Genomic DNA, 26,765 nt, shown 5'->3' on the forward strand with positions numbered 1-26,765 from the left:
AGGCAGGTGGGGGCGGGATTACAAGCCGGAGGAGGAGCCTCGAGGGCGAGTTAATGGCGGTTCTTTTGACTCCGCGGTTCCGTACCCTCGACAGCCAGAGCGAGCTTCCGGGCCCAGGGAGGAGCGGGCCGAGTTTCGTGAGCTCTAGAGGTGTCTTCTGCCGGAAAAGGAGGACAGGTAGCCTATACATTTTAATCAAATGTGTACTCAAGAGGAGGACGGATGAGAGGAGCAGTTTGGACTTGTGCCTCAGGCCTCTGGAACCCCCCCTTTACGGGCCCACCTGTCCTTTCAGTCCTGGGCTGAGAACCGCCACTGGGCATTTTCAGGAGCTGCTCTTCGGGAGACTAGGAAAGCAGTGCTTCTCAAACTTTAATATAAACACAGACCGTTTGGGAACTTTGTTAAAACGCTGTTTGGATTCAACAGTAGGGTCTGATATTCTGCGCTTGTAATAAAGTTCCCAGATGATGCCAATACTGCTGGTCAGAAGGCTACACTTAGAACAACAAGGGATTAATAGTACTAGATGGCAAGTTCCTTGATCACGAGGACTATTTCTTTAACCCAGCGTATTTGTCAGTGACACTTAGAGAGGCAAATCGTCCATGGAAAATAATCCTTGTCTCCACCGTTCACAGACTCCTAGTCTTATCCACCCTACCCTACCCTACCCTAACCCCGCCCCTACCTACCCTCATTCACCCCTCCTCAATCCCTCCCCTTTTCCACTTCTCACCCTCCATTCTTCACTCCTTTCTGTGCAGTGTCCACCGTGTCTCGGACTAACAGTTCAAGGATAGACAGACCCCTTCTGTTACAGAAAGCATTTGAAGGTGATGGGCTTTTTATTCCTGCCCTTTTGTCATAAACATAAAACTAGCATGTAAAACTGGCCATCCTGTTTCCAGTTATCCATAGTCAAATGAAGAATTGTTAAATTCTTGAATTCTAACAACAAAAATCTAGAAACAACGTTCTAGATGCTTCAACTTATTCCCTTACCATTATTATAATTTTTTTTATTAAAAATGTACTGGGGTCCACCAGAATGTGGAGTGACTGCTAACTGTATGAGTTTCTTTTTGAAGTGATAAAATGGTTTGGAGTTAGATAATAAAGATGGTTACACAGCTTTGCAAATGTACTTAAAAACCACTGAATTGTACACTTCGAAAGGGTGAATTTTTCAGTATGTGAACTGTATCTCAATAAAAAATTGTATTGTATCCAGTTAATTGAAAAAAATTATATATGTACATTGCAAAAAATTGAAATAGACTAAAAAGTGAACATCCTCTTTCATTACATCTGTTTTCCAAAGGTTAGTTTGAAGTTTATCCTTCCAGACCTTTCTTTCTATTTACATATATTTGTGTGAAGGTTGGGAATTCATTTTTACATAACTAGGATGATAGTATACAAATTGTTCTGTCCAACTCATTGTTTTTTTGTTTTTACTACTAATGAAATCCTTCCATGCTATAAACTTCATTCTTCCTAATGGCTACTTAATATTCTGTAAGGCTGTGCCATAATTTATTTAACTATTCCCCAGGTTATACACACATTTTTTTTTTTATTTTCAGATTTTCATTATTCCTCAAAAACTTTCTTTTCCAACAAGAACGGCTGGCAGATAAATTGAGTAGGTTTTTTTCAGCTTCTTGCCATAGATTTTTTAATGCAAAACTTGTCGTTGGTCAAAGGGGCAAAAGAAAAGAAAGAGTAAAGAGTCTAGTGAAGACACAGCTCTGTAATAATCAAGACTCCAGTGTCTGTGTGCATTCCTTTTAAGTGTGTCCTAAAATAATATTCTTCAAGATTAAGCATAGCTAGTCATTAATCATGTAATATTAAGAGTGTATAAATTCACATAATAATATATATCATATCAGTAAGGCAAGTTCCCAGGTTTACTCTAATTTAATTGGCAAATGAATGTGGTGCAATCTTAGTAAACATGGTTTACATAAGATGAAAGGAAAAGAAACTTAAAGGCACTGGCAGCAAATATGTCACAAAAAAAGCATAAGGTTGTCAGAACTGAAAAACTTACATATTTATATGTATACCTGAAATTTGTTAAAAATATGTGTTCAATTTTTTTTCAGGATACTCTGGTCCTTTTCAAGCTATTCAGCTATGGGATGGTATTATTCACTCCCTTCAAACTCAAGTGGAAATAAAAAGAAGGAGGCATCATGTACGAACATACAAAGACTGTTTTACTGGTTCTGATGCTGTTGATGTAGTATTAAGTCATCTTATGCAAAATATGTACCTAAGTAGTAATGATATCTCTCGTCTTAAAGGAGTTCAGCTTTGCCAAGTTCTAATGAGCCATAAAATATTTGAACCTGTAGGAATGAAGCTATTCAAAAATGAAAAGGAATTGGAATTTGAGGATTCAAATAATAGTCTCTACAGGTTTCTAGGCAATAAGACATCTAATGTTTTTTGCAAAAGGAAAAAGGATTCTGAGAGTGGGTCAACTGATGAAATAAAAGCACAGGAATCTTTAAGGTTAGTGTTAATCAAGATACTGTAATATTTTGTGTTTAGATGCTGGCAGAATGGTCTTCATTGAGCTTAACTTGAACATTATGCTTTCAGTTTTTTTCAGTAATCAGTAAAAGAAATAGCCATGTAAAAATTAATCTATTTCTGCATTTGCTCTAAAGCTGTTACGGAGGACATGATCACATAAACAGGTCAGAATTTGTACCAAGAAAAACTTTATCTCCTCTGATAAATTGTATGTTCCCTAATTTTGAAAAATTACTAAGCCAACGTAGATAAAACCAAGGCTGTCTGGAAACTTAGAGCAAAAATTTTCTATTGTATCATAGTAACCATGGCAATCTTAGAATTAACATATACTTTTTTCTCTTTATTTACAAACCTATCTTCTTCTAGTGATATTCTGTTATCTAAAATTTACTACTTTTTTTTTTTTTTTTTTTTTTTTAGTGTAAGCTACCTGACATCCTTTTTGGTAATAAGAAATGTATAAATACATTTTAATAAGTAAACTAAAATGTATATTTGAATTTTGGTCCTGTATATAATGGAAAATTTCATGCATTATTTCTTATCAGACCAGAAGATGAAATGATTTCAAATCCTCTAGCATTGGAGATTGGTGAGGAAAGAATTGAGGAACTTATTGATACAATGAATGGGAATCTGGCTTTACCTCCAAACAACACAGCTGGCAAACCTGTTCTCCCACTTTCAAAAGAAGGTAATTTCAGTTTTCTTTCTTTTTTTTTTTGGAACTTTTTAAGGAAGAACTGACTTTTTAAAATAGACTTCATTTTTTAAGAACAGTGTTAGGTTCATAGAAAAATTGAGCAGACAGTACAGAGAGTTCCCATGCACTGCCTGCACCCACACATACACAGCCTCCCCCAGTAACAACATAGTGTACTGGAGTGGTACATTTGTTACAATTCATGCACCTACATTGATACATCATTATCACCAAAGCCCATGATTTTCATTAGTGTTCACTCTTGGTGATGTATATTATGTGAATTTTGACAAATGTATAATGATTGTATCCACCATTATACTATTATAGTATAATACAGGATGATTTCACTGCCCTGAAAATCCTCTGTTTCACCTATTCATCTTTCTCTTCCCCCCACCCCCTGGCAGTCACTGATTTTTTTACTGTTTCTAACAACTGACTTTTCAGATATGAAAGTCGTGTATTTGATGTACTGACTCTACTCCTCTGTACATAGTGATTACATCAGATGAGACAAGTGAGGCAGCGTAGATCCAATAACATTTAGTTAATTTTTTAGTGACCATGATCAGATTAACTGGAGGTGCTATAGTCCATACTATCAGGAAAAAACGTGCAGACTCATTACCAGTCCTTATTTATAATTCAAGAACATCTTCTTATGAGTGTATCCTTTGTCCACTGTGTAAGTCCCTCCCAAACATCTCCCTGACCTTTGCCTTTCAGAACAAACTAACTAGGCTACCTGTTGCTCTAATTCTCTTTACTATTTACTTCATCTACTTGTGGTTTTATCCTTATAATGACACTTAACAGTGGAAAGAAGGGGCATACCCAGGGCAATTAGATTGCACAATTCACTAGTGGTTACATCCTTTACTGCATGTGATCAAACCATGGCAGAAGCAAAACAAGCATGATCTGCACACTGGAGGAGCCAGAGTTACCAACAATAACTAAAATAAATGTGATAGGGAAAATGCAAGGTGCTCAAAGAAAGGTTGTAGTGTGAGAAGAGGGACAAGAAGAAAACTCTGAGGAAGATTAATATTTAGAGGAATATGAAGAGGAGGAGCCAACAGAAGTACAGTTTTATCTATTATAAATGAAGAGAAAAAAAAAACAATTGTTCCATCATTTTCCCATGAGGATACTGGGTACTTCTAGAAATTTCTAACCAAAGATGGGTGTAGTTTATCAGTAACAATGCTCATACATGTAATTTTCATTTACTGGGCCTTTCTCTTTGTTAAGCAATTTGTTATGTATTTTATATTCATTGTCTATAATCTAACAGTATGCCTGTAAAGTGAGGAGTAGAACTTGCATTTTATAGTTGGGGAAACTGAGACTCAGAAGGATAAGTAAGTAAGACACAGTAGAGAGGGAAAGTTGGCACTCTTATGTACATTTTTGGACGTTTTTATTTTTATCTTTGTTATACAAACACATAATATAAAACATTTAAATAGTCCTACAGGTTTTGTTACCAAGAAATAGCAGTTCACTTCCCTTCTTCTCTCACCAGAGACAACCACTTACCATTCATGTATACTGTAACTGATGTATGTTGTAAATGTATCTCATGTCTCTAAATGGCATGTTTATATTGCTACTTCATGCTTTTTCAGTTTTAGGGACATCTGTTAATTTTCTACACAGAAAAATAGGGTTTTAGGCCTCTTCCCTTCCTTGCATCTATCTCCCAAACACTTTAATTGATACAGAGATTTTTATGTACTCTTTTATGTGTAACATATTTAAGAAAAAAATGTTAGGTGGAAAAAGGAGGAATATCTGAAGACTTAAGACTTGTGTTTAGCCAAAGATTTTAAACATTAAGCCACAAACCAATAACTATTGTTTTATTTTTTTTAAAAAGGAGATTTTATGTTAAAACAAAAATCAGCCAAATCTGGGAACCACTACTTTATTTTGAATTTAGTTTAGTTTAGACTGTTTATTTTATATACAAGGAAACTGTCACTCAGAGAAGTTAGATGATTTGCCAGTATCTACAGTTAAATAATAGCATCAGGATTCAGATCTACATTTCCATACTCTTACAGTGTTTTATCATTATTGTGGCAACAAGGTATTGTAAATTGTAAAATAGGTACAAGTGAAGTATGTATAGTTGATACGTTTGCTCTTTGTTACAACTGAATATATCAGCCTTCAGAACAGAGAAACACAAAAACTACTTTAGTTGTTCTTTCTAAGAAAACATAGTTTTGAGAGCTGTGGTCTTTAATAAGTTACTAATAAGAAATCTCTTTATGTTCAAAATTCTTAAATCTACTAGGGTGGGGCTTTTGTTTTTTGTTTTGTAAGAAGGCTTGCAAAAGAGAAAAAAGTTGACTAGATGCTCCTGTGTTTAATACATAAAAAGAGCTCAGTTTTTTGGAAGTTACCTTTTCATACCAAAACTTTTTGGAGAAGTGCATTTGGAAGTTTCTCTGAACTCTTAACAAATCAGGCATGAATGGAGTTTTTGTCTTGTTGTTACCCACTGAAATCTTACTCTTCTGTGATCCTCAAGCACAAAAATAACCCCATCAGACTTATTAACAGATATAAAATGAGGAATAAAACAATATAGATACTATCTGGTTTTCTAAAATTAAATTAGCTGGCCAAGAAGAAAATTTAAGCCATTATCTATTTGGAAAAATATGACTAGTGAAAGGTATATAGGCGGCAACACTCCTATATAAATTTTAGCCAAGTAATAAAAGTACGGAGTACCTCTTTTTGTGAAAAATGCCATATCTTATTTCCCAAATAAGAGAAACCTACTTCACTTGAATTGAGTTGAAAATTGTGTCAGCAGTGGTGAAGCAATGCAGTCACAGAATTGCAGGCTTCTTGCAAATTTGCATTTATGTGACCAGAAGAGTTAAGGTGAACCACCTTTTTGGAGATTTATTTTTTACAGTTGTTTCTTACTGATAATATAATGACATATTTTTAACATATGTGTGTGTTGTTAATAGATATGTTAGGGGTTCTAAAGGCTCAGAACTTCTCCTTCACCTTGCTACAGTAGGTCTCGGGAATGCCGACATCGAATAGAACAATTTCGCTGTTAAGCTGTTTTACATGACTTCCAGAAGAATACATTTGTACAAAGGTTTCCTCAGCTGAAACCAAGTTTGAATCCTACTGAACGCACTGTACTCCTTCCACCAAAACATTTACATGCTTAATGAAATTGCCTGTTTACTTGTCTTTATTTCCCCCTAGAGTGTGAGGTACTTAGATAGGGATAGTCCTTGTCTTATTCACTGTTGGATACCCATTGAATGGCCCAGTGCCTTGCTATTGGTAGGTGACAGTGAATGAATGGCTCACATACAGCCTCCTCATTTTACAAATATTTTCTTTTTGTTTATACATCTATACATATAATACTCATGTGTATATATATATGTGCATCATGCACATGCATGCACACGTGTGTGTGCAGGCTATCCTAAATGATGGGTTATATGCTGCCCAAATGCAGAATATTCCCCTTATATCCCCTTCACTCAGCACAGTGGTATTTGCATATGAAGTGCTCCATAAAGATGATCGTGGTGAGTGTATGTGTTGCCATAGTATCCCTCCTGCGTCTAATTTCCTCACAGAGCTAGCTATTCTGTTTATCAACTCTGCACTTGAGTAGTATGTTCTAGACATGCACATTTCTCTGCTCCCTCTTCTTCAGCTCTTTGCTCAAATATTATCTTCTCAATGATAGTTTCCACACATCATATTTAAAATTGCAACACTACTTGCCTAGCACTTCTCTCCTTTTCTGCTTAATTTCTGTCTGTAGAACTTAACCACTGACACACTACATATTTCATTTTTTGTCTGTTTGTTTATTGCGTGCCTCCCTCTCCGCAGTAGAATATAAGCTCCATTCAGGCAAGGATTTTTGCCTGTTTTGCTTACCACTGTATCCCTGGTATCTAGAACAGTGCCTAGTACAAAATAGGTCACAATAAATATTTGTTGAGTAAATGAATGTTCTGTCTTGATACTACTGCAGAACAGTCTATTTTCTACTTTTGGATTTTTTCATAATATATCTATTCTTACTTTTTGGTGACTTGATAAAATTTGCCTTCATCCATTTCATGTTTGGCTATCCTTGCCTCTTTACATAGGCTGTGGCTGCTGAAGGTCCACTATTTTTTAGATATCTTTTTCTAGCACCTGGTTCAGTGCCCTGCCCAAAGGTTGTTATTGGCAAATGTGGACTGATTGATCTCAGGTCTTCACTAAAAGATTGTTAATTTGATTTATTTTTGGCCAATAAATCAGAAGTAGCAAACTCAGATGCCTTAATGAGCCAGGCAGATCAGAATGCCAGTGAACACTTCATTTTCAAACATGTGGGGAAAATATATACCGTTGTTTTGCTTGAAATATATGGCCCTCTCAACTGTTTTTCCTTTTCCCACTTAATGCCAAGATATAACTATAGGGAAATTAATTTCTGCTGTAGCAAAACCAATATGACAGTACCATGAAGATGGTAGCTGACATTCAACTTCACTGTTTGGGATATAATGGCAAATGGTAGGGTTTGTGGTGAGCTGGGAATGACATGCCAATGCAAGTGGGGTAACCACTAAATTATATCAGCTGACTTTGGTCAGACATTAAAGCCCAGTGTTATAGGATCTTATTTTTTTTTTTTTTAAAGAATCTTGAAACCCAGAATTTTATATGAAATCTCCCATTTTTATACAAGTTAATTCTATTCAAAATACTTTATAGCCAAACAAATCCTGGCTATGTTCCAAATTTAATACATAGGCTACTGGTTTGGGAGCTCTGCAAGAGATTTACTATACCTGTTGCTTTTATAATTTTATTTCATTTAAAAGAGAAGTAAAATATTAATGATGATCTGACAATTAGGATAATGTAAAACTATTAACCCTTAACATGAATGACCAGGAACCCAATTTAATAAATTAACCTTATACTGTATTTTAATTTAAAAACAATTTAACTACAATTAGCTCTACTGCTTTGAATAAAATTATAATTAGTGATCTCATGTCCTTTCAGATATGCATAATTTATATGCTTTTTATATTTGGAGTTAACCTACTGATCAACTTAAAAAGCTAGACACTATCACTTTATAATCAATATAACCAGAAAATAAAATCAATATGGCTCATAATCCTGATGTCCATTCAAGTCAGTCTTGAAAAGAAAAATAGTAATTTTGCAAATTTAAATTATCCTAGCATTAAATTAATCCACTGTGTTATATTAAGGTAGCTTTTCTTTCGTATCATAAGAAATGGAAGAGTTTTATAATGCTGATTGGATGTGTATATATTATTTATTAGTCTGGTAGTTACATTATTTTTCTTTCTAAGCTGTGGAAGATGTTTGGAAACAACAAACATTGTTACGTATTCTTCAACTGATTCACCTTCCATTCTTGGAAAATATTTTGGAAACTCCAGCTAAAACACAAAATCTTCAATTAAGTAAAAAGGAAGATCTCGTTATCTCAAATACTTGCCTGGACAGAGAGGTTATTCCAAGCTTATGTCTACCTGAGTAAGTGACCATTTTTATTGTCAATTTGTAACTAAAAAGTACTTTCACGTATTTTGCCATTGATATTTTAAGACAGAACACATGTGTAAGCAGCCACTGTCTTTGATTTAGAAATTAATCAGTGTGAATTCTCATTTAATCTAAACTAGAAAGTTACTGGTTCTGACCTGTGAGAAGATCACTGGAAATCAGAGTGATTTCATTTATATGAATTCAGTCATGATTTGTCAGTCATTTTTTCCCTGCACTGGCCCTGCGTGTTTTCCCAAAATTCTATTATTTCCATTTTATAACTGTATACAAACATGGTTCCTACTGATTTATTTATCCTTGTCCTAAAACAATCCACAGTCTAGTAGGGGAGACATTCATGAAACAAAACACTACAGTTCACAATGAAATAAGCCCTGTCATAAAATCACCCTCACTTGTGGGGAAGATGTTTGGGGAACCCTATAACCCGAATGAGGCTCCCTTCTCTTTCACTCCCAACTCCAGGATATCTGTCACTCCCGATAAACCAGCTGCTAGGAACCACAGGTGTAAGACCTTAGGTACTGTTGGGATTCCAGCAGAGAAAACTGATATAATGCTTTCTCCCACATGGCCAGATGAGAGAAAAACATAATAGACTCTATACCTGGAAACCAGGAAGCTTAGATCCTAAGAAGAGCTTGGTGATTAGACATCTATGAACCCTGTCTAGTGAAAACAAACAAACAAAAAAACAAAAAAAAAAAGCACAACTAAAAGTTGAGAATTATATTTTATTTGGTGGACTTTCTGAGGACTTCAAGCTCAGGGAGGCACATTCTTTGTTTACTGATATGGCAAGCAACATGTTTCATTCACACCACTTAGATAGTCAACCATGTTCCTTTTTGCACATGACGTGTTTGCTCCTAATTCACAATAGACCAAGAAAGAGCCCACAAAATGTTGAGTCCTCCCCAGCCCCTGAGTCAGGGAGAGTATAGGTACAACAGCAAAGAAACGGGATTTCTTTAGATGCCTCTGTAGGAAATGGCAGCCAGTCAGCCTTTATGAGCTTCCAGGCAGAAAGTGTAGCTTATCTGCCAGAGAAATGCAGTCTGACTGTCATTCGTTCTTTCATCTGCAACACCGGGAGCTAGAAGGTAATGAGTCACACCTATTAGGTAATATATTCCATTCGCCTGTGATGGGGGAGGAGCGGGAATGAAAAGGAAGGGGAAAGGGAAGAGGAGGGAAGAAGGAAAGATATTTGAGGATTATCAAGAATTCATAGAGTATATCACACAGGAATCCCATCCTAGGAAAATATTTGAGGAAAGACTTTAATCAGATTACAAAGAAATAACCAGAACCCCAAGATAGAGACAGATGAAGAGGAAAGAAAATATCGGTAGGCAGTGAACTTCGGTCTGTGCAATCTCACTGTTTTCTCTTCTCCCCAGTTTTGTCCCCACACATGTGCATGCATACAAACACAAATGCTCACACACGCTCATGCACACACACACACACACACACACACACACACACACACACACACACACACACATTCCAAGATGATATGGTAAGACTGTGTGAGAATGTACAAAATATAAGTGCTAAATAAGATGTCAAAAAAGAAGGGACATTGTATAAAGGGAAGTTATAATAAATACTAACCTATCTCAGCAAATCCTGGGATTGGGAAGGTGGCAGATGAGGAGAGGGAATTAGAGGCATCACTGAAGGGAGGGAGGAGTGAAAGGATCCTAAATTTCTTATCTTGTGGGGGTCGGGAGATAAAAAAGGGAAGACAGTTTGTGGGGGGATAAAAAGTGCATCGTCATGGGGGAGTATTAAGTATCTTATTTTCAAATAACAATAGAACCATATGCACCTAATGATCAGAGCAGGAAAAGGGAGAGGAACCACCAATGGAATGGAACAGTACACATGAACTCCTCTGAACAGAATCCAACAAAATTAGAAACACATAATGAAAAAGTGGCCCTCAAATATTTTAATTCCTTGAAAGGAAAGGTACAGAAAGGTATGGTGGTATTTGGTGAGGAAAAAAGCTATTCCCTCTTACTCCCTCAGTCATCCAGCAAAAATTATTGAAAGGATTCTCTCAAAAAATAGTTTCCTCTTTAGATTTGGTAAATTATAAGCTAGATTTTATATGTTTTATCAAACAATATTTTTAGGTAGTTAAATGGAAATGTTAATCATTGATTTATTTTACTTTGTTTTTTGCCTCCAGGGTTGATAACTGGCTTAACACAGCAATTGAATGCTTGGAATATTTTCCTGACCAGTTCATAGTTACAGTTAGTAAGCAGTACAAAACAGAAATGAAGAAGCAAGATTGAATATACAGAAGAAGTTACTTTTTGATGTCATAGTAAAATACTATAATCAACAAAGAGATTGCTTATTAACTGATGAGTATTTTGATATTCATTCAGGAATTATTGAACTTTTAGGTAAGATAAGATGTTTAAACTTTAGTGGGTTTTTTTGCATACTAATACATTTTTAAAGATACACGTTGCAGAAAATTTTATGTAGTATGTGAGTTTTACATTTTAATATGTTTCTTCTTTGATGTCAAAACTTCATGGAGTCTTTTTTGACTTCACTGCTTTTGCTTGCCAAATGTCAAAAGTAATACTATGGTATAGGATACTATGGTATAGGAATTAGATCTAAGGTAATTATATCACAGGAACATTGTAAGAAACATTTTTAGTATAGCACAGAATTAGAGAACTGAATTATCTGGAAATGTTAATTTCTGATGTATTAGTTTGGCAACCTTTGAGCAAAATAAAATTGAATGACATAACATGTCACTTTTTTAGCTATGTAGGTGGCCATATAATTTCATGTTAGAAACAAATTACTGTTCAACAATGCTGGCTATAATTACACAGGTATTTTTGATATATTGTATAGATAGTTTCCTGCGTGTTTGAAATATTTCATAATAAAAAATTTCGAAATAAAAAAGAATCTGCAAACCAAATACAGCATCACAGCATTTTAATTGATGGCCTAAGTACTATAGTCTCCATTTAATTTTTTGGCCCTTGCTTTGTTTTCTTGGTAACCCATGTAACAGAAAATGAGAAAAGAACAGAAGCAGTTGAAGCAACACAACTATACCTAAGATTGTTACTGCCCAACATTAGAGAAGAATTACAACGGCTACTTACTTTTATGGTGATTGCATCAGAACCTAATGCCTACAAGTTACAAAAACAGGTGAAAAACCTACAATAACGTTTTACATTTTTCTGCCTTTTTTTTTGTTTAAAAATGATTCAAGCTAATGTTAATCTTTCTGTTTACAGTATGATAACAAAACGGTGGTCCTGAAAACTCTTGCCAAAGCAGTTTTGCAATCCAAATCATTAAAAGTACGGGCAGAACAACTAGTCTGGTTTCTACTGGAGTTCCACTCTGAGCTCTTCAAGGTATCTCTGGCATTTTGCCTGGGCACATTTATTGTTAAGCTATTTGTGTCAAACAAAAAAGCAAATCATTCACTTATAAATAATTTACTGAGTACTTATTATGTGCAAAGTTTAAAGGAATGCTCTCTCCCCACTAAAGAGAAGGAAGCAGATTTAAAACAGTGTTGGTATTTGGAAGTATATTGATTAATTTCTTCAGCCCATTTGTGGTGTGTTACTAGGTGCCAGGCATTGTTCTAGGTGCTTGGAATACATTAGCAAACAAAACACAAATATGCAGGACCTGGAGGAGCTTATATCTAAATGAGGGATAACAGACAATAAAATTAAAAAAATACACCCAATACATCATTGTCACATAGTTTGATGGAAGGCAGTAAATGTAATAGAAAAAACAAAAAGAGTGGGTTAAGGGGATTCTGGGGTTGCCAACGTAGTGGGTAGTGGGAGTTTACAGTATTAAACAGCATGGCCAAGGTTGCGCTCACTGAGAAAGTGAGATTTGAACAGAGACTAGAAGAGGGAGAGTTAACCAGATGACCATGAGTGTAGGGGTAGTGGTTTGGGGCAGAGTAAATGGTTCATAGAGTGAGTCCCTGGGGGTGATGCGTGCCTGCATGCTGAGGAACAGCATGGAAGTGGTGAGCAGAGGGGAGAGTAGTATGAGATCAGGTAAGAGAGGTGGGGGCCCTTGTAGGCCACTGGAGAGAACTGTTTCTCCTTGGAATAAAATGGGGGATCATGGGAGGGTTTAAGCACAACAGTGGCCTCATTTGACTGACATTTGTAAAGATAACTCCGCTTTTGTGTTGAAAACAGGTTGTAGAGGGGAAGGGTAGAAGCAGGAACACCACTTAGGAGACTGTTGTAATAATCTGGGCAAGAAATATGGTGACTGGAAACAAGGGTAGCAATGGAGTTAGTAAGATGTGGTCAGATTCTTGATATATTTTGAAACATTTTAGGAAAAGATTATTTTTTATCCCCACTACCACATTTTAATACCCAACAGTGGTACTTTTAGTAGTGTTATTTCTCCAAAGCCTCTATAAAGAATGGTTCCCTTCTCAGTTTTTTTGTTTAAAAAATTTATTTCATGTCATTAGAAACATTGGTTTGAATTTTGTAGCAGTTCCATCAACTTTAACTGATGTTTCTTTTCCATTATTTGAGAGAAAAGGAGGATACTAAGTATATACAATAGAAGCAGCCTCCTATTTATTAATTTTGAATGAAATATATTCTAAAAGCTCATTTGAAAGTCAGTCCTTAGGTATTCTGCACCTAGTTTTTCATCAAAAAATATAATAAATTGAGGTTAGGGCCCAGGTTACAAAAATGTTTAATTCTACAGTCACTAAACCAAAATTCATGTGTATAGTTTACTTATAAAATGGTTCCCAGATTCCAACTAGGAATTTAAACAGAACATTTTCTCTCCCCTCCTCTTCCTTACCATTTAGCCTCTCCACTTTCTTCTTTCTCACCTTGCCTCCTCTGGGTAAATGAATTCTCCTTTCTCCTACATATGGTTGAGAAGTTATAAAGGATTTTTCTTTTTTTTTTTTAACTCCCCTCCTCATGTCAGAACTAGCAGTGTCATAAAGAAACATCCTGGCTCAAATTTTGTAGCAGGACACAAAGGGAGAAAAGGAACTTGATATGAGCTGAAGGGGGTGGCAGTACAGGATTCAGGAAGCAGGGAGAAGGGTCTCTGATGACTGCTTTCTAGGGATTAGGGGATGAGGTCTTTCTGGGAGATTGAGACAGAGGTGTTTATAATAAGGGATCTCAAACATGCCAAGCTTTTTCCCATTACAGGGCTTTACCAATGCTGTCTACTGTCTGTCTGGAACATCTCCCAAATCATTTTATAGCTCACTCCTTCACATCATTTCAAGCCTCTGCTCAAAATGGTACCCTTTCAGAAAGACAGAAGCCTTCCCCAACTAAGACAGCCATGCATCTTCTTCACTGTAGCTCCCTACCCTTCTTTATGCTTTCTTAGTGGCATTTATCACTACCTGAAATTATATTATGTATTTGCTGATTTTTTGAAATTATCTTTCTCTTCTATGGGAATGTAAAACCATGAGTTCAGACTTGATCTGCTTTTTCATCATCTACAACAGTCCTGGAACATAGCAATCACTCACTAAGTTTTTTTTTGAATGACAGTGAATTAATGGGGATAGCTTCATGTTTGGAAATTGTCACAGCAATAGAAGCAAATGGAAAGATAGCCTGGGGCTCAGGATGAAGGAGCTGTGTGGACATGAGGTTCAGCATTGGTAGGTCTAGGTACCAGTATTAGCTGAGGGATTATTTCCCCCAGATACATGTTGTAATCTGGGATTACCTTTGTACAACCAAAACCGGAAAGGGAGTATTTATCTATTTTTAAGAGAATTATGTTATTATGTATTTTAGAGCTACTATTTACATATGGACCATGTAATTATAATGTAAGATTATTTAGACCAGTGCTGTTATAGAAGTACAAATAATTTCAATTATTATAGGAGAACATTACACTAATGATTAACCTACATTCAGATATAGTACATATGTGGAAGTAGAAAATAGAATTATGAGAATCCTAAAAAAATTTTCAAGTATTTATACCCTTTATAATTCAGAGGCCTGCTGCTACCCACCCCCTCTCCCCATCTGCAATCCTCTTCCTCTACTAATTGGTCAAAAATATTGAGTTTCTTTCTTTCTTTTTTTTTTTTTTTTCTATATTGGATTACTGGCTAGAAAAAAATTCACATTAAATATTTGAAAATACTTGTTTTTCTGTAGACACCAATTACTTTATTGGATCTGGTTAGTAAGAAACTTAAGAAGCTTCTATGTGGAGAAGATCCAGATGCCATATCAGGTATTGATTCAGACTTATTCTTTATCATTAAGTGACCATTATAGCCAAGTAAGTTGGAAAGGAGCCAAGGGTGAGTATGTAAAAAATATATGTTATAAAAAGAGGTTATAGTAAGGTATTTTTTAATATCTCCAGAGCAAGTTCTTCTCTAGTTCTTATTGGAAGCCCTTTGTTTGATTACCTTTCTTCTAAAAAGGTAAAATCTTTTCTGTATCTCATTGTGCCCCCAGGTCTCACCTCCCCTTCCACTAATTACACAGCTGCCTACTGCTTGCTCCTACATGCTCTATTTTCTCTTCTTCAGATAGTCTCAAATTCTTTCTCGTTTTTTATTCTCCCCTTCCCAGGAAATGACCAAGTTTTATAGAGGAGCCTAAACCCCTCCCCAGCTCAGTTGTATAGACTCCATGATTCTTTTCACTCAGTGTCTTATAGCAATTGATCTGATTCCATAATTTCACATTTGTTTAAACTGTAAAATATTTTAAGTTCGAATTTTCTAGGATCGTCATGTGAGAGACAAAATAAAGTAACAGATGTAACTTTGGGTGCTAGGGCCAAGTTGCCTGGGCAAGTTATTTAACCTCTTTGTGCCTCACCTTTCTCATCTACAAAATGGAAGTAATAGTATCTACCTCATGATTGTTAAATATTTAGTATTTATATTAACAATATAGTATTGTTATAAATAATAAATTAAATTATGCTGTTATTATTTAAATATTAAATACTATTAAAGTTTAAAATTAGTTGACAGTAATATTGAGCCCTACTATCTATGAGACACTGCTGAGCACTAACATGGACTTATGAAATTATTTGTTCTATGTAATAATCTGTTACGTAGCCATTATTATCCCATTTTATAGGTAAAATAACTGAAACTTAGAGAGATTAAGTAACTTGGCCAACTAGAAATGTAGGTAGCATTTCTTTCTTTAAAAATGTTTCTAGGGCATTACTAATTTCTAGGAAAACATTCACAGCATAGGTATACATTTATTTGCCTGAACTACTTGGAATTTCTTAGCTAATGGATGCCATTTTCTCTCATTCCCTTCTTTGAGCATAGGGCATATGGCAACAGGTATGGGGCCACATGCATCCTGTCTGATGTAGTCAAACAGTGATACTAACGAAGTATTCTGAACCTAGCATCTGGAATCTTTTTATATTAATCAAGACAGACTTCATTTGGCTGTCATTACTGTGTTAGCTTTTAACATTCAATTTTTCATTATTTTTGGCTTTTGAGGAAAATGGAGAGATTGTAGGCATTTTAATATTTATTTCCATTCAACATTCACTCAACACTATGCTTTAAAGGGAGATAATGAATATAATAAGTGCTTCCCACAGTACCTTGTGCTTCAAGTGAAGAGTTATCTGATAATATTTTTCCCTAAATAGCTTAACTATTTTGTCTCTTCTTGAAGTTTATCCCTTATTCAGTAAAATTGTCAGACTATATCAGTATACAACTTAAATGAATTTTTAATTGAACTTAATTGAACTCTGTTTTGTGTTGTATGCTCTTTTCCCCATACTTGAATTGATCACTTGAAACTCTTGTGTTGATTTTAAATGTTCCTGACATCAAATATTCATCCATCCATCCATTCAATTATTCACTAAACATTATTTGAATATCCATGTGCCAGATTTTGTATAAGGACCGAAAAATACAAGATGTATGAGATAATGCCCCTGCTTGCAGTGAGTTTACGTTCCAATGTTCAAAGTGACTAGCACATGTTAGATATAGATATCAATAGATATTGGTTGAATAAAGTAATACAGTGAAAGAATTGATATATGAGAGAGGCAACCATTTCTAAATCAATCACAATAAAATATAACAGGGATAGATTCAAGCCAGAGAAGGTTATGGAAGACTGAAGGAAGGGGACTGACCTATTTTGAAGATATCAGGCTAGGCTTGTGGAGATAATGCCTAGTCTTAAAGAACTAGATACTAGCTAAATCAAGGGAGTGGAGAAGGGAAAGATACTCTGGACAGGAGGAACACTGAGCAAAATAAGTACTGGCTAGAAATTATAGTTGAGCGGTGGCAGGAATTGAAACTAGAGAAATAGAGGACAGATCTTGAAGGGCCTCGTTTAGCAACTAAGGAATTCACTAAGCAGTTGGGTAGGCATTTTTTAATTTTTAAAAAAGTGATATGTCTAGATTTATATTTTAGATAGAGAGTGCTTAGCAGCAGTTCCGAGGATGGGTTGGCCAAGGGGACTGGAGGCAGTGTTCTTAGGAGACCACAATAGTCCAGGCAAGAACTCGTGTAGGCCTGTACAGTGACAGAGGCAAGAGAGATGGAGAGGAGAGGACAGGTCTGAGAAATATTTAGGAGGTAAAAGTGGCAACCAACACTTGATTGCATCTGGGGGTAAGGGAGAAAGATGACTCAAAGATAATTCTCAAGTTTCCAGATGGGGTGACTGCCACCAATTCAGATAAAAAACAGGGGAAGAGGAATGTGTTCAAGGAGATGATTGAATCTGTTTTGCCCCTTGATTGAAGATACATGCAGGGCATCCTGACTGATATTTTCAGCAGAGCAACTGGATGTGCAATTTTGAAGTTCAGGGGAGAAATATGTACTAAAGCTAGTATCTGGGAACATGTGGAAACTGAGGTTATTTAGACTATGTTGAGTAATATAAGAAGTCCAGGATAAAACATTAAGGGACACTAATAGTCAATGGGTGAGTAAAGAGCAAGTTATGACTGAGATAGAGAAGAAATATTAGGAGGGGAATGAGGTGAAGTCGTGCCCATGAAGCCAAGGAAATGTAACATTTTAAAGAGGAGGATTCCATGTGGCAACAGATCAGGACTGTCCCTGACTATCTGGAGTCAATTAACAAGAACTGATTTATCACCTCCAGAGGCAAAAGCCAGGTTGGATCTATGATAAGAAGGGAAGAGAGAAACCGGGACAATGCTAAGTCAAGTCAGAGATTTGAGCATAATGACCAGCTGAGAGGAAGGCAGAAGAAAAAGGATATTGAAGATAAAAGATAAAAAGAGATGACTGATGGAGCCAGGCCCCAGAGGAGGCAGGAAGAAGTGTGTTCAAGGGAACAGAACCAAGAGTTTGCCTGGAACAGAGTGGGGATATTGGAGTAAAGTTGACAGTGTATGTGGATCTAAATAAATGTGTATTCCCAGGTAGAAAGTTGAAGGAGATCATTAAGTGATGAATCCATTTTCCTTGGCAAAGTAGGAGGAAGAGACCCTATTGTCTGAGAGTTGTAGGGGAACCACTGAATGGATGACATTAGAAAAAGGGAATAGTTTGAAATAGACTGGGAAATGGGAAAAGCAGTTGCAAGAAGACACATAAATGGATTGTTGAGTAACTCTGAGCACCTAGATGAAGTAGGTTACAAATTTTTGTGATGCCAATTTGGACAGTATAATTTTTCTCAGCAGAACTCATTTACTTGAATATCCAAGTGTGAAAGGTAGATTCAAGCATTGATTAAAATCTGAAATTTTGCTTTATCAAGTTTTGCAGAAAGATAAGAATGCAAAAGATTTGAGGACACAAATTAGTGAGAAAGTGGTTCAGATGTTCATGTATGTGTCTGACTCAGGATGGGAAAAAAGAGATGATGAACAAAGAAAAACAGCACATCAGTGGTTGATGTTCAGACTGATGAGAATTGTAACAGAGCTAAAGGCAGTATAGTGTAGTGGTAAAGATCCCCAAGCCCTGGGAATGGGACACAGTCCCAGGTTCAGATCCTAGCTTAGCCCCTTGCTAGCCATGCGGTCCAACCTTCTATTTTTTTTTTTTTTTTGTAATCAATAAGGCAGGGCTGATAATAATAGTACCTACACCTTAGAACATTGATGATTTAATGAGAAAAGGTACAAAAAGTTTGACACATGGGAAGCATTCATTGTAAGCTATTATTATGTTATTACATGAAAGATAATAGATTCTCAGTAAAGAGTTGGGTGTCGAATTTTAAGTTTTCAGAGGCAGTGTAATTTCAGAATATCACCATAGGTGTGTTTAAGTGAAGGCCATCATAGTGAAGATAGGCAAGCTCTTTAATATTAATGGACTTTAGGATTTCAAAGGTTAACCCTAGTTGAGGATTGTTTTGATATGCGTGGAGCCCTAGGGCATCCTCTTCAGTAGCTCAGCTTAGGCAGAGTCTTGGTTGACTGAACAGGCTAACACAGCTCGAAGAGCAGTGAAAAAACAGTGGTCATTTTCATGAAATTCTTTGTTCATGTTTTGAACATACTTCTGATAGGGTTCAGGACACACTACCCCAAAATACAGTACTTGACACATCCACTATTTTAAGCTGAAGGAGTTTGAGAAAATGGCAAAAGCAGGAAGATCCCTCTGACCTACGCCCTCCTCACCCTTCATCCCTGAAGCAGGCTATTCAACCCTGTATGAGAGATGCCCTCCCTATACCCAGAGAAAGGAGTATTCTTATCTCTGAAGACAAAGGACACCAAGAAGATCTGAACAAACAGGCCTTGCTAAGATTCCCTTAGTTTATCACAATTATGTCATGCTGCTTAACCTATCACATTCCTCCAGGACTGTGCAGCCTTCATCAAACCTAGCATACAAGTACATAGGTCTGTTTCTTTGAGTCTTCATTTCCTTATGAAGGCTCCCATGTCACGTGAAACTTAGATTAAGTGTATGCTCTTTTCCTCTTTATCTGTCTTTGTCAGTTTACTTGTCAAACCCAGCCAGGGACCCTAAGAAGATCAAAGAAAACTTTTTCCTCCCCTGCACCTCCAATTTATTATCCATGTCACTTAATTCCTTGTGTGTTCATCTTGAAACTGGGATAGTAGTCCTTGGTTCTCCTACTTCATGGGCTTATTTTGGAGATCAAAAATAATAATATATGTAAAATAAGACTATGTATGTTTTGCTAAAGGATAGAACGTGTGTAAAGAAACAGTATTACTCTGAAGCAAAGAAAATATGAGCATAATTAATATTATCTACCGTATTTTGGAAAAAAATAAGTCCAGCATATGGCCAATTTGGATAAGTACATTTTCAAGTTTTTTTAACTTGCTTTTCTAATTGTACTTTTTTTTTAAGGCTTCACATTTTGCCAACGCTTAACATACAAGGAATTTGAAAAACAAAAGGAAAGGACAAGTCAATACCTTCACCAGTTGGCACTAGAGATTAATAGTAATCCCAATATCACTTTGAAACAAAAAAAGAAATTAATTAAGGAATTTCAAAAACACCATCCAGAAGCTTTGCATTAACATTTCTGGGAGAAGAAACTATAATCTGTAAATATAAAGAATTCCTCTGAATGGTTTTCTCAAACTGCCATCTTACACTTCAGAGACAGGATAGCCTCTAAGCATTGTAAGTGTAATTATGTGTAATCATGCTTAAAATATGTTAAGGGAGGTGGTCAAAAAGTACAAACCTCCAGTCATAAAATAAATAAGTCCTGGGGATGTAATGTACGGCCTAATGACTATAGTTAATAATACTGTATTTTATATTTGAAAGTTACTAAGAGAGTAGATCCTAAAAAAAAAAGTTAAGGATGCGTTTAACTTTAAAAAGGAATACAAGTTAAATATGCCAATTCACTTAATTATAATGCTGCTAAAATCTCTTATTAAATGTGCTGCTATTGTTAGGGATCTGGTACAGTTAATTTCTTTAGAATTTTTTTCCACAAAAAAAAGAACATTTCATACATGAGTTCTCTGAAGCAAGCACCCATTTTCCTTACTATATATTATTTTTAAGCTACCCCCTTAGGCTACTGTAACTTAAATGCTGTGAATTATGTGAGTAAGACTTATAAAGTGGAAGATTTTAAAAGCCACAAATTTAAAGTTCACAAATATGTAAAATCATGATTTTTGCCTTCCATAGTTCTTTTTTAGTTCATATAGTATTTTATGGTTTTCTTCTTTCTGTTTGGCTTTCTTCTTTCATCCCTCCCTCCCTCCTTCTCTCCTCTGTAAGTTGTTGAGTTTACTTTATGGTATCATTCTTTCAATGTGACATAGGTTGAGGATTCAATCCCTGTTGAAAATTACACAGAAATATATTCTTTTGTGGTCTTAATTTATGCCTTGATCACAAGGAAAGAGAAGTGTATATCATGTACTGGAAAAAATACATACTTATGTCATCGGTTTTATCTTTTTGTACAAAAACTCTTATCAGTTGTCTTGAATTTGAATGCCTAGAGTCAAAGTTCTCAACTAAGATTCTGTGAAAAGATTTCAGGGTGCTGAAGTACAGTGTACCTTCTGAGACTGTATGGAGTGTTTTATGTATATATGCTTATGGCATTTTTCTAGGAAGAGAAACCATAGCTTTCACCAGATTCCCAAAGAGGATTATGGCCCAAGCACAGTAAAAACCACTGAGTTAGAGAATCAACACTATTTATTCTCTGTCTTCAGAGAATATACTGAAGGCCCTTATTGACATATATTTATATTTTTTCCAAAGTTTGCTTTTACTTTGTGGTTAGTCCAAATGTTCAGATGCTATGTTAAAATAAGGGCATTGGATAGATGAATTCTGAGTTCCTGCCATTTAAAACAAAACAAAAAACAAAGTAAGACAATTCTGACACTAGAAGATAAAACTGTCCTAATCTGTGTCATTATTTTGAGTTGGAGAGGAAATTAATATACTTCCAGTAAAAGACCTGAGATAATGGTTCTACAAAGACAGGAAAATACTGGAAACATGGAGCCAAACCCTCCTTTTGAAGGGTGTGTGTGGGGGGGTGGGTCCCCTTATTAGAAAATTCTTCATTTTAATGTTCCATGTGAATCAGGTGGGGAATTGGTCGCTTTCACTGTGAACGGCTGGCACATTGAGAAATGCGTTAAAGATATTAGTGTCCCTGGATCTGCTGCTCAGAAGAGTACTTACAACCTTAGGCAAATGTCTTCCTTCTGAGCCTTAGTTTTGTTTTGCTTTTAATCTCTAGAATAAAAAAATACATGCATAGAGTTGTATTTATAAGATAGGACCAGAAATATCAAAGGTACAAGGGAGTGTGTGGTGTAATAGGTAAAAGGGTACGACTCTGGAGTCAGAGACCTGGTTTTACTACCTGACCTATTTGGGTTTAGAAGAGAAAATGTTAGCGAGTTCCCTAGATTATGGTAAAATCCAACTTAGAAATAGAAATAGAAGAGTTGTTCAGCAATACTTGAAAGGTCTTTTAATTAAATTGAATGATAACATTCCCTAGTGGAGGAATAACATTCCCTATTTTGATCACCATATACACTACTGTCCATTAAACTTGTTTACAAAGAAAAATTGGCTTCTACTGTATGGCTTTTTGAAGGTTCTGAAGCATTAATTCCTAAAGAGAAATTCCCATCCCAGCAGTGCCACTCCACCTAGTGACAGCTCCATACAGTTATTAGGCTTAAAAAGAATTTCCAAGGGCATTGTCACTCAATTTTAGGCTAACCCTTTTTGAGGGACTTATTATGGGCAAAGTATTTTTTTTCTCTATATAAATAAAATCCATCTCCAATCACTGAAAAGCTTACCTCCTGTTAGAATATTCAGTAACGTATATTCGTGACAATTAGCATCCTGATTCATAGTGCTTAAGACTCTGCTTAAATTTCTTAGATTATTCGTATTCTTGGGTACTATCCAGGTAAATAAAAGATTTTTTAACTTGAAGAGATAATGTTGAGATAAAACTTTTCTCTTAAAATTTATATAAATAAATAATGTTCAAGACTGAATGTGATTCTTGAGAACTTTTATCTGGAAATTTTTCCTCCTTGTTCTCTCTTCTCTACAGATGGATTTGGAAGTACTTTTATTATGCACTTCCTTGTGTGCTAACAAGATTTTTGAACATAAAAACCAAAAAATTGCTACTGCAGTTCCGACTCTGTCACTTAACAACTCTGTGACCAGTGATACTATTAGGCAACTCTTCATTTACAGGTATAATAATTCAACATTTCATCTATGCCAGCATTGTACTTCTGGCTGGTGCCAGCCATAACCTGCATAACCACCTATAAACCAGGTTTGAATTTTTTCTCTTTGGTCTTAAGAGAACCTCCACGAGGTCAGATGTCAGTTGAGGGAAGGGTAAACAGTGCAGTAAGAGTAAATGCTCTGTGAGCTCATGGAATTTACTTGACCATCCTGCATCCAATCTTGTATAGACCACTTCCGCTTGACATGGCACGCCGCTGGGCAAGACTAACCTGCACTGGGAAGGGAAATGATCCCAGAGAGCAGAACTGAGAGCAGCATTTCTAGTTGTTCAATTTGCATAAAGATATGATTGGAGATGACAGCTAATGGTTTGACTAGAGGATCAGAGACTTGAAAACCACAGGATAAGAAACCTGGGAACTAGAAGCTTTAGGAAAGAAGTATGTGGATGGACATCTCAGAATAGGCCCCAAGTGGGAGGATATTTGTGTGCCAGGTGGAGGCTTTTCAAAAGGCCTCTTCTGTAGGAAGGTTCTTGTATCACTAGCCAACATAGCTTATACACTGGATGTTGTTTAGCCTCCTTCGCTGCCATCCCAGTGCTTGCTCACTTACACTACATTCCAGGAAAATTCCCCTAGCTTAGTTTTTCAGTCTTTAGTAGTGTCTTTTCTGCAGTTCAACTCATCAAGTAAGCATAAGAAATCCTATTTTTAATTTCTAATATCTGTCTTTGTTATAGCAACCTGTTCTTGTTGCAATAGATGCAACTGCCTCACCAACCTCTTAAGAGAATATTACTTACAAGGTTTCTTTTATTTTATTCCTTAAGGGTTCGTTCTTGATTGTTGTTTGGTGCCTCTTTTAGAGTGTTAAGTATCCTTCAGATGTTTAATGCTTGGTTATCTGTTCATTTTTTTCCCACTTATGAATTCCTGTTGACCTGTCTGTGAATCTAAGTTCAATTATGGTGACTTTCCTGGCAGGAGAAAGGTGTGCTAAGTTCCCTGGAGCCCTGCCCTGTCAGAATTCTAGTAAGTCCAAACTCTTGTCTTTAGCCAGAGATCAGAGCTACAATCAAGTGTTTCCTTAAAAAAATTATTTTTTTTTACTGATGCTCTTAGCAGATATGACATTATTTCAGGTTCTATTCTGTTTCTCTCCAACCCTTACACTTCAACTCTCTTACCGCTGAACATCAATTTTAAGAAAGGGAGTAGGGCTCAGCTGTTTCCAGTTCATTCTTTTAATGGCTTATCCATGATTTCCTACTCTATTTGTCCTGAATTAAAATGCCTCTGGAATCGTTCTTACGTCTTTACTAGTTTTCTCCTGCCCTGATCTGGGCATAGGTTTTCTTGTTTCTCTAACAATCTAATCCCATTTGTTTTCCATCTTTTAGAAATTCCTCCACATTTATCAGTGGCATCTTTCTTTGTTTCTCAGAGTCCACTTAAGGATTTACTCTTCTATCAAAATGTAGTATGAAAATATGAACAATTTCATGAACACAATAGAGATCCTAATATAATGAATACCCATGTGCCCACCAACCCAGCTTGAGAAATAATGTATCACAAATGGCATTGAATTAAGTGTTCCCTGTGCATTCCTCCATGTTTAAAGGGATTTGGGACAGGTAGAGAAGTAGGTGAACATGGTTAGTTTACTATGTCCACTGACCACTGAATTAAAAAATGCAAAATGCAGATAGAAAAGTGTTTGAGAGGGTATCCTATCTTAATTAGTCCTTGATGTAGATCCTAATACTCTATTGTCTTAAGGTGTATATTATGCATGGCCAATGCTGGAACATTGTTTCCATGCATGCAGTTTGCAATAAAAAAAAATCGTAAACTCTAATGTGCGTAAGTTCTCTACTTCTATGAATCTCAAATTAAGATCTTTAATATCTTTCCAAAATAATAGATACCTTTGTTATTATTTAGAGCTAATGTTAAATGTCCTCTTTGAAGTCAACTTACTGTATATTAAAATATTATCTCTAGCAACAAAGTTTCAAAATTAGGCAGGTGTTAAAACTGATGGGAGCTTCAATGCTAAAGGATTAGGATCTGTGTTCATTAATTTCACAAATGGATTTTTAGTGTCTCAAAAGTGAACACTATGAGACCTAACTGAATAAAGAAATTAGTTTACTGTAGTAAGTATGCAAAGACACATTATTTTCAGCAAAACATAATAGGAGACTTCCAGTTAGGGCATATTTTGGGAATGCAGCTTTGAGGAATGCCCCAGTTCTACATATGAAAAACACCGTGGTTGGCAATGATAATATTCTGCCTGTCCAGAATGAGGTCCTGGTAAGTCAAGGAAAGCCCTTTAAATGGGGACTTGCCTTTATACCTCTAACTGCATCACCTTGAAATTCTAGCACAGTTACACTGTTACACTGTACGGTTGCAAAAACTTCTTTTATGCCACCAGCATCTTTTTGCTACACTCTCCACGGAATATATGCTACTACTTGGGTATCACACAAATACAATCAATTTGCAACTCTGTAATAACCAGGAGTGCAACTAGCTCATCAAGTCTAGGACTGACAGGCCCTAACCCAATACAGATCTTCATAAACTGAAAATATCATTAAGTCAAAAATGCATTTACTTCACCTCACCTACCCCATCATAGCTTAGCCTTGCCTACCTTAAACATGCTCAGAACACTTACTTTAGCCTATAGATGGCCAAAATTGTCTGACATAAAGCCTATTTTATAATAAGGTCTTGAATATCTCATGTAATTTATTGAATATTGTGCTGAAAGTGAAAAAAAATGGAATGGTTGCATGGGTACTGGATGGCTGTAAGCGTACTGGCTGTTGACCCTCATGATTGCATGCCTGACTGCCGCTGCCCAGCATCACAAAAGAGTAACATATCACATACTGCTAGCCCGGGAAAAGATCAAAATTCAAAGTTGGAAGAATGGTTTCTACTGAATGCATTCTGCTTTTGCACCATTGTAGGTTGAAGAATCATTAAGTCTTCATTAAGAAATCATTGTAAGTCAGAGACTGTCCTTATAATCCAAACATAATTGTAGTAGACAGCTCCTTCACCCTGCCCAGCATCTGTCACTTGACCTTATCTTTCCCCTGGGAAACCACCTTCTTTGACTCTAGGCTATCTTAATAAGGCTGTCAAAGCCCCTGACGCCATGGGGTAGGCACATGATCCTAGCTAGGGTAGAGACTGGTGGAAATTTGATTCATGAGCACAATGACACAAGACTGAAAATACAGAAGCAGAGATATTTTGATGGCAGGGCCTTACAAGGATTGTCCCTCAGTTACTGTTACCTAGATCCCTAAGGTTATCCTGGTTTTTATTCTTCCTAAGGCTATTGGTCCAGCTTTTTCTTAGATTTTTATGAGCTGTCCTCTGTCTTGCTCATAAAATTTGTTTTGCTCAGTATAGCCCAAATGAGTTTCTACTGTTTGCAATCAGAGAAGCAATCCATTTATTACCTGACCCATTCATTAATGTTTCTGTTAGCTGTTTCCTTAAATTGGAAAGCTGTAGCCTTAATACCTTAATACGCTTACTTTGATTAAGAGTTTTAAAAACTAAACACTAACATTTG

At 36.1% G+C, this 26,765-nt stretch overlaps 1 protein-coding gene across 1 annotated transcript; it reads left to right on the forward strand.

Annotated features, from left to right (window-relative positions):
• On the forward strand, window positions 1–25,548 carry DEPDC4 (DEP domain containing 4). The gene is given in 10 exon segments (XM_045522460.2): window positions 1–177; window positions 2,115–2,526; window positions 3,102–3,247; window positions 8,650–8,836; window positions 11,073–11,149; window positions 11,152–11,295; window positions 11,934–12,076; window positions 12,166–12,288; window positions 15,094–15,172; window positions 23,008–25,548. Coding segments are annotated over 10 exon segments (1,479 nt in total). The 5' UTR covers window positions 1–53; the 3' UTR covers window positions 23,052–25,548.
• Window positions 25,549–26,765: the final 1,217 nt, after the last annotated feature.

This window comes from Camelus bactrianus, chromosome 12 (assembly GCF_048773025.1).
Source record: "Camelus bactrianus isolate YW-2024 breed Bactrian camel chromosome 12, ASM4877302v1, whole genome shotgun sequence".
Classification (NCBI taxonomy): Eukaryota; Metazoa; Chordata; class Mammalia; order Artiodactyla; family Camelidae; genus Camelus; species Camelus bactrianus.